Source organism: Annulohypoxylon maeteangense, assembly GCF_022496945.1.
Source record: "Annulohypoxylon maeteangense strain CBS 123835 unplaced genomic scaffold GGS22scaffold_16, whole genome shotgun sequence".
NCBI lineage: Eukaryota > Fungi > Ascomycota > Sordariomycetes > Xylariales > Hypoxylaceae > Annulohypoxylon > Annulohypoxylon maeteangense.
In genome coordinates this window covers 173,936-182,863 of record NW_025953263.1, presented here as the reverse complement: position 1 = coordinate 182,863, position 8,928 = coordinate 173,936, and the positions used below count along the sequence as shown (strand labels likewise).

Genomic DNA, 8,928 nt, shown 5'->3' with positions numbered 1-8,928 from the left:
CGAGTTCGCGGTACTTGGCCACACACTGTGCGTCTTGTAGCTGTACAACTGGTAAAGTAAATAGCATGAACACAATAGACACCGGGTTACCGCATTGTGATACGACGGGAAGCTATTCGGAAGAGGTTAGATGCTGAATGTCAGGAATGAAGAAGCGGATGTCGTTGGCGTCGTACAAGACCGGACCTTTACAAACAGTACATAAGCTGATATCGATAAGATAAGATACTGATTAGTCAACTTTTGCTTGTGATTATCGATTAGAATTGTGCTGTCTAATTATGTAATCACATGCAAGCCAACGTTGGCACGTGTCCTCAGGCCAATCCAGACCCGCTAAAAGATGGTGATGGTAAGGGAGTACAAAGTTTCTTATCAGCCAACCAGCGTTAGATTGGTGAATTCTGTTAGTACCTATGTCGCGTCGGTTTGAGTTCGTCTGAATTCCAAGCGTGGAAGCTTAATCTTTAATGACAGCATAGCAATGAAATGGATACCGATACCTGCCTTTAATGATCGTGGCTAAACATCCGATGATCACGTTCAAAGCTCTAAATTTCTATTCGCGTTTTGTTTTGTTGGTTTCGAAGTTTAAACCCGAAAGACCCGAAAGAACAGTCGCAACTTCATCGTAACAAACATTCTTTTTTATATTCTTTTTTTTGCAATTCCTCACCTTCGTCTCTGCTGGTTTCGAGAACGGTGGGAAATTAGCCGGTTCCTTCGTCGTTCCCTTACCCGTTCTTTATACACATGCCTTCTTCTGCATTCCCCTGCCGGTGATGCCCTTGCTAGGCATGGGCAGTTGGACGTTGGCCATCTCCCACAAAACGATAAATCATGGCGCTCTTACCAGGTTGATTGTGTTATTCGCGCTGTTGGTGTCATGGGTGGGTTTGGTGGAGGCGATGCGCCCCAGTCGCATTGCCGAGTTGAGGCAGGAGACGGCCGACATGTTCTATCACGGCTTCGATAATTACATGAATATTGCCTTTCCCGAAGACGAGGTATGCATCTAATGACCTTGTGAAAGAAAGAAGATGAAAAAGTAGATTTGTGCATTAGCTTATACTTAATTTATAGTTACGGCCCGTCTCTTGTACGCCGTTAACTCGAGATCCTCTAAATCCCCGAAATATTGCGCTTAATGACGTCCTTGGGAACTACTCACTCACCCTCATCGATAGTCTTTCGTCCCTTGCCATACTTGCCTCTGCTCCGCCCGATAGTAAAAATACTGGACCGAAAGCCTTAAGTGATTTTCAAGATGGTGTAGCTGCGTTGGTCGCACAATATGGTGATGGTCGGCCCGGTCCATCAGGTCAAGGTGCTCGTGGTCGTGGGTTCGATGTTGACAGCAAGGTCCAAGTCTTCGAGACTGTGATAAGAGGTGTTGGTGGACTGCTTAGTGCCCACCTTTTCGCCGTTGGGGAGTTGCCCATTGCTGGTTATAACCCACGGATAGTACTCAACGATGATGGTGATAGCGATATAGAAAAACATCCTATCCCCTGGCCGAATGGGTTCAAATATGAGGGGCAGTTGTTGCGACTTGCTCTTGACTTAGCTCAACGCTTACTTCCAGCCTTCTATACCCAGACCGGGCTACCTTACCCACGTGTTAACCTTCGTCATGGGATACCGTTCTATCTGAACTCACCACTTCACGGAAATAATCTAGATTCGAAGCCCGCCGAAGATACCCCCGAAATCACCGAAACTTGCAGTGCCGGGGCAGGTAGTTTGGTGTTGGAATTCACCGTGTTGAGCCGCCTCACTGGGGACCCGAGGTTTGAGCAAGCAGCTAAGAGAGCATTCTGGGCTGTGTGGTCGAGAAGAAGCAACATTGGCCTTATTGGAGCCGGCGTAGATGCCGAAGGAGGTCACTGGATTGGGGGATTTTCCGGGATCGGCGCCGGGATTGACAGCTTCTTTGAATATGCTCTGAAGACTCATATCTTGTTGTCTGGCCACGAGTTGCCGAACCGGACGATGCCTCAAGGTCATGACGGGGACTGGCTTGACCCAAACCAGATATACCATCCACTTACAGATGAGGATAACTCTGCTGATTCTTTTCTGGAAGCCTGGCACCATGCTCACGCTGCTATCAAGCGACATCTTTATTCCGGTCTACATCATCCGCACTATGTGAATGCACATATGTCTACAGGTTCACCGCAGGCATATTGGATTGATAGTCTAGGCGCATATTACTCCGGCTTGTTGGCGCTCGCCGGGGAGCTCGACGAAGCTATTGAAACGCATCTAGTCTACACTGCTCTCTGGACCCGATACTCCGCCCTCCCAGAGCGATGGTCCGTACGCGATGGTCATGTCGAAGGAAATCTCGGCTGGTGGCCTGGTCGTCCAGAATTCATCGAATCCACGTATCATTTGTATCGTGCTACTCGAGACCCGTGGTACCTTTATGCGGGAGAAATGGTCTTAAAAGATATCAACAGGCGATGTTGGACAAAGTGCGGTTGGTCCGGCTTGCAGGATGTGCGCACTGGAGAGAAGAGCGACCGAATGGAAAGCTTCTTCCTCGGAGAAACTGCCAAGTACCTATACCTCTTATTTGACCCAGACCATCCCCTAAATAAGCTTGACGCTTCATACGTATTCACGACGGAGGGACATCCGTTGATTATCCCTCGAAAGAAGGCACATCGTCCAGTCCGTCAACCAGTACCTGAAAGAGCTGTCCAACCCTACTTTGATGCTCAATTCACCAATACCTGTCCTCGTCCTCCAGCTCTGCCTCCATTGACCAGTTCAGCCGTTGCTGCGAGACCTGACTTCTATAACGCAGCAACTCTGATACGACTCCACCAAATTCCTAATATACACGGTAGACTGGAGACTCCTATCCCAAAGTTAGGTGATTCAAAGTCACAGATAAGGCTACCAGAGAGACCAAGGGAAAATTATACCTACTTCCCTTGGACACTTCCTCGTTCCATGATTCCAGCCGACGGAGTCTGTGCAGTAACAAAACAGGCCCAGACGTCAGTAATCGAATTCCCTTCTGGTTCTCAGCAATCTGTAGGCAGTGCCTTCAACATCATGTTCGGGGGCCATAATCTCGTTCGTATGGGAAGCGAGGGCATTGCAATTAATAGTCTAGCTGGCTTAAAGCTAGCTCTACTTATGGAAGAGTCTCCAGAGACTGATCGGGCTTGGAGGGTCTACAGCATCGGTAGCTTACCTCTAGGTCGCGACGAAAAGGTCTTCATCACTCGCGATGTCCTCGAGGACATGTCTGATCCGCTATTTCATCGTGTCCGTGACTCAGTTATAGTCGACATTCTTCTACAGATCGAAGTTCCTCCGGAACCATCAGAGCATAACTCTTCCTCCACGGATCCAGAACCTCCCCTCGAATCACAATCTACTATGGAGCTCGAAAGCGACTCCGCCGTTGGCATGTTTAGCTCTTTCCTGCAGCAGATCACATCCGTCCTACGGGAGCCTGTCGCCACCTTTGGCCCAGAACCAGTGCCTCCGCCGGTATTCAAGTACGTTGAGTTGCCTGCCATCACACCCGTCGGCAAAGGCGCTGCTCCCTTACCCGACGTCCGTGAGGCGCCCAACCCACAAACGAACGGGGTTATCGAATCGCTCTCGTGGCAGCGCGTCTTTTTCGCCGGTTACGCCTGCGATGGCAAATTACCCGACGCAGCGCCCCGTGCTCACCAAGTCATCGTTATGCGTCGTGGTGGCTGCTCGTTCTCACAGAAACTGGCGAATATTCCCTCGTTCGCACCAGCAAGGAATGCGCTGCAACTCGTGGTCGTGGTTTCAGACGATAAGGTCGACGATGATGACGATGACATAAACGAATATCAGAACGAGAAGAAGGGTAGTGGTAGGGGTGCCGGGGAAAGGGATGCGGCAAACGTGGATTTCATCAGGCCCCTGCTAGACGAGACGCAGAAGACGCCCGCGGGTATATATCGCCATCGGCCTATTGCTATGCTGATGACCGGCGGCGGCGAGGAGGCGTACGAATTGTTGAAGACGACGAGGAGTTTGGGGCTCAGGAGGAGGTATCATGTTGAGAGTCAGGGACTGAAGATAAGTAACTTGGTTGTGCTATGATTGGTCATTGTGAGATACTGGGGGGTGGAGCTATATAGGTTTAAAGCTATGATGATGGCGCGGTTGTGTCGTGCTGTTCTGTGCTGTTTGAGAGGGAGGTGGTGGTATATAGGGCCTGATGTATATATTTGACTGGAAAAGCTTGAGGTGTTGGTTGAATAGATGAGTGTCGTGCTTAGGTACCGTAGTTGAGTTGAGTTTGGTCGTGAGTCCAATTGCCTAGATACCTTAAGTCATGTATTACACTTAAGTGACTTGCACTTGAATGCATAGGCAAGTAAATGGTGATACTACTCGCGAGAGTAGGAAAGAGTAAAAGCGTCTAGTCCGGGTTTGATCGTCTAGCGCCGGCAAACAGGAAATGACATAACTCAAGTGACACACTAGCGACGAGGATGTTGTCGATACTCCTTGCTATAGAAAATCTCAGCATGTTTCAATTGAAATTAGCTGCCACCCCCGATCGTGATGACCTCCCTAGGACTCGAATAGTCTCGCGCATAACAATAATTTCCTCAAAACTCACCAATAATTAAAAGGAACATTTTAATGAAACTTCATTAAAATGAAAACAGGTATCAACAACGACATTGAAACAACAGAGTAAAAAACAAATTTATTATCGCCTATAAAAATTAAACCGTAAAAAAGATGGTATAAGAGGAATTTAACCTCTCAGAACTGGACTCGCGGGGAATCGAACCCCGGACCACTCCCAGATTCAGTAGACGGAACCCTAGAAACGAAGCCATCGTGAGATAGATCGTCGTCGGTGGGTCATACCTGCTAAGGGAGTATTATACCACTAAACCACAAGCCCGCTTGACGACACGCCGTGCCGATTGGTGGAAAACGATGAGTTTATTCAAGTCTATGTCGTTTTCTGTGGTGTTTGCATGGCGGATTAGATGGAAAGGCTTGCCCTAATGGACCAAGCGGGGTGGAGATGGGTTAGTGTGACATAGCGCGGTCTAAGAGATGGATAGGTATGGATCTTGGGATGAAATGGTGTCTGGCCTATCAGTGGGTTCGGGTTAGTTCTCTTGAATGAAAAGGGTTTCGTTGATAGGATGTTGGGATATCCAGAGCGGGGATATAGTTCATGATGTGCCTGTGGAAGAAATAATAGTAGAGCCGTAGTGGACGTAAGCTCATGAGTCGTTAGAAGGTATTTACATGTTGATCTTAGATAATTGGCCCGTACCTAGAATAAGAAAACGTTTCAGTACAGCCTAACATATCTCCGCGATGACGGCATCAACTATCTGTCGATCTATCTCTCTTTACATAGGTACAAATCTGTAGCTTGATGGCACTAGAAGATCTCGGACGATAAGCGTACATGTTAGAATTGCCAATAGTTCAGCTTAGCATATATGACATAAGTCTAGCTCTCGTTTAAAGAACACTTGATCATTTCTAGACTTCATGAGGGTTAAGTTCGAGTTGTAACTAGCACGATCCATCACGAACTCGGGGGTCGACAGTACAAGCGACAAGCTAGCGATAACATCGTAAAAATAAGCGAACGAACCAACGCAATCGACATCGAACCATACAGTCGGCGGGTCGTATTTATATCATAGTATCCCCATCGCGTCTGTGACCCTCAGCTAGCGACAGCTGACTTAACCTACACGCCGGTACGAGCTAACAAGGTAATAGTGTGCCGCTGTTATAACTTCGGGATAGCTACGATGACTATTGGCATCGCGTATTTCAGAGGCTGGGATAGGTAGGTAAGGTAAGCTTGTGATAATGGAGCTAACCAGCGATGAGCATTCCGTGCCGTATCTGACTCAAGACCCTTGGACCCATGTTAGATCGCTTGTGTATCAGAGTAAGATGATGCTACAATTGGATCAAGATAGCCGATCGCTCCATTCAATAACCGCAAAAATGTTCACCGCCGAGCTATCAAGGAGATAGACACAGCAGATATAGCAAATGAGAAATCGGACGGAACCACACGTGGCTCCGAGACTCCCGACTTGTTACGATTGTTACAGCAGTTTGCACTTTGGAGCTTTTAGTCCGGATGTCCGACTGATGGCTCGACTTAAATGTTGACGATAAAAGAAAAAAGAGGTGGCTGCGATTAGAAGACGTGATATAAGTTATCGCTTGCATTATCAGACAGCCGCATCTGCTGTCAGTGCAGATACGAGAACCCATCCCACGCCATGTTTCGCTTGGCCTCGGCCGGAGCGCCGAATTTCGAGCCATGTAATCTGCCAAGTTGCCCGGACGATACCTTACCACTCTAGTGCTCTTTTACTAAACTTCACGATCTCGTAATTGTTCAATTAGCCCGATATTGTTGCAGTATGTTAAGGTAATTAGGAAGCTATCAGCCTCATAGTTGTATTTTTGAGCTACCAAAATATCACTCAGTAACAAATTCCAATTGTTGGGGGTATTCTCGAAGACGGTATGTAACGTCGTTTCGGCTTGATATCCATCTCGCATGTAACGCCATAACTTCTATCGCATGCAGTGCAGATGCTCATCTTCCAATCGACCAGGTGTAAATGATGATTGGCCACCGTTAATCTCATAATAATTTTCGCCCACCGAATGCCCCACTCCGAACTCCAGTTGCCCATGACAATATGCTAGACCCATGGAAGAAACGCCGATATGATGCTGATTATGCTGGTGCTGAGATAATGAAGAGGATCGTGAATAGTGCTCCTTATAGGAAAGGCACTAATCTCGTTTGATCATCGCGTGTTGTACATGATCGCTGAGCTTTTGCTTTCTTCCGCTGGTCCCATCGCGACAACGACTGTGTTCTTGCAGACTCCATAACTACAGCATTCTTCGGCCGCCATTGTTCCTCGAAGAATTAAATCTCGTTTAGACTAGGTGAGAGTTAGCGTTGATATAATATTCATTTAGTGTTGTATAGACGTACGTCGGGACAGAGGATGGGAGATGCGTTAACGAAGGCTCCTAATAATGAGAATGCCGTCATGGCCGATATCAAGTTGAACAGCATCTTGATAATTCTGATATGTGACCGAGAGATATCCAAGGTAAATCTGGGGTGGCTGAAAGCCGAGGAGCTGGTTTATTTATTATTCGTGTGGTATGTTGGGAAGGATTTTAATATAATTTGGGTGTGCTAGGTATATAGCTGACACAATCCTTATCGACCTGCTAATAAGAGAAGAGACCTGGTAGTTTGGATGTAACGAGAGAACTTCCAACTAGTATATAAATTGTAGGAGAGGGATCAGACGAGACCATCCCCCAACGACTAATGAGCAGCGGCACTCATAATATAAGAAGAAATCAACGGATGGATCCCACTAGGGTGCATCGGTGTCAGAACTCGGGACATCCTACCTTACATACACATACTACATACTGTATCCATAGATGTATGCAGCTTGTTAGCCCTATGTGCGCCACGGAAACATCCCACCCTTGTGAGCTGAGTGTCCCGAGTACTACTTGTACATTGTAAGTTGCGGCTATTTCGATACCTGTGTACGAGGGCTCCCTTGTAAACGACAAATATAATAGGAAGGCGGCTGAAGGAGCTGGTGATTCAGGGAACTGTGGCTGTGAATTCGTTGCTAGGGGACATGACGAAATGTGCCTGAGATCTGGCTGGATGGCGGGCATCCAACCGCTGATTGCCCGCCATTACGGCGAGTAAGCTTTGTCACTGGCCAGACTAGTCAGGTAGGGCTGCTGACAGGGTCGTCATTTACATACCAGTGGTTCGGGGCAGAAAACAACGAGAGAAAAAAAGGCCAAGTGGCTATGATTGGAATCTCGTGAAGATCCTAGACCGGCGGTCTTGCCAAGCACACTACAATTCATCGTAGAAGTTAGTAGCTTAAAATTAAGAACTATTTCTCAATGCGCAATGATACGAGAAAAGACCATAGAAAAATCGAAAGTGTAATAGCCTTTCACACCGGCCCTACCGATTCTCCTAAGACACCTAAACGAAGTTCGTGATTGGATAAAACTGCTGATGCTAGAATTGTCTCGGGACGAAGAAAATAGAAACAACGACGATGGCAGGTGGCTAAACTTCTTTGGTGGTGGCTTGGATTAAGTGGAACCGGAGCTAAGATGCGTGGACCGGAAAATCTCGAGTCCGGGCACCAAAAACATCGAATGGAAAGAACCACATTTCCAATTTAAGAACCGAAATTACATAATCCATTTCATGCCATTGCTTCCCGAATCCTTCCCCTTCTCCTTCCCCTTCCCCTGTGGCCCCAAGGTTTCATTATTTCAGAACTTCACATATAAAACTTCAAGCCTCGCCTTATGCGTCTGCCAAGTACCTTAGCCGCATATGAAACAAAAAGGATCATTCGCCAAATCACATGTCGAATCGCAAAGCCGTACAAAAGCGGTTGCCTAGTTTCCGCGATTCAAGTTCGTCTCTTAATATTATATCATGATCTTTTTTGTTGTGGTTTTGGAAATATCAGAAAACATGATATTAGTCTTCGAAAGCTCCCTCACGAATTATCAGATATTGGCTATGTGCGCACGTCCTTCTTGACACAGCTTGTGGAGTACCCACATGTATATGTAGGTAGGTAGGTACGAATCTCGTGGAGGTAGAAAGGGTTGTATCCTTTACAGTTTGATTTCTATCACATATTTCGAATGGGCAGGTCAGGCTTCTCGCTCAACATGAAAGAGGCACCAAGTCTTCAATTGAATAGGGGTAAGAATGATCAATAGCAATTATGGTAAGCGCGTTCGTTCTAAACTTCCAAGCGTCTTCTGAAGTTTTAGAGAAAGAACGACTGCTAGGTAGGTTTGCCTGTGCTTGGATTCTCTTAGCAC

General features: G+C 47.0%; 2 protein-coding genes and 1 non-coding gene across 3 annotated transcripts; 1 reads left to right on the top strand and 2 right to left on the bottom strand.

Annotated features, from left to right (window-relative positions):
• The first annotated feature begins 418 nt into the window (after positions 1-418).
• GGS22DRAFT_48411 (glycoside hydrolase family 47 protein) lies at positions 419-4,352 on the top strand. Its single transcript, XM_047967205.1, has 2 exons — positions 419-1,007; positions 1,084-4,352. Exons 1-2 carry the CDS (start codon positions 783-785, stop codon positions 4,102-4,104), a joined length of 3,246 nt encoding a protein of 1,081 aa, XP_047815984.1. The 5' UTR covers positions 419-782; the 3' UTR covers positions 4,105-4,352.
• A 434-nt stretch (positions 4,353-4,786) lies between these two features.
• Positions 4,787-4,924, bottom strand: GGS22DRAFT_t109. Its single transcript has one exon. It is a non-coding gene; the product is annotated as a tRNA-Ala (tRNA).
• Positions 4,925-6,700: 1,776 nt separating this feature from the next.
• GGS22DRAFT_48391 (uncharacterized protein) lies at positions 6,701-7,269 on the bottom strand. The gene is made up of 2 exons (XM_047967204.1): positions 7,022-7,269; positions 6,701-6,968 (listed from the first exon to the last, which is right to left on the bottom strand). Exons 1-2 carry the CDS (start codon positions 7,103-7,105, stop codon positions 6,828-6,830), a joined length of 225 nt encoding a protein of 74 aa, XP_047815983.1. The 5' UTR covers positions 7,106-7,269; the 3' UTR covers positions 6,701-6,827.
• Between the last annotated feature and the right edge of the window lie 1,659 nt (positions 7,270-8,928).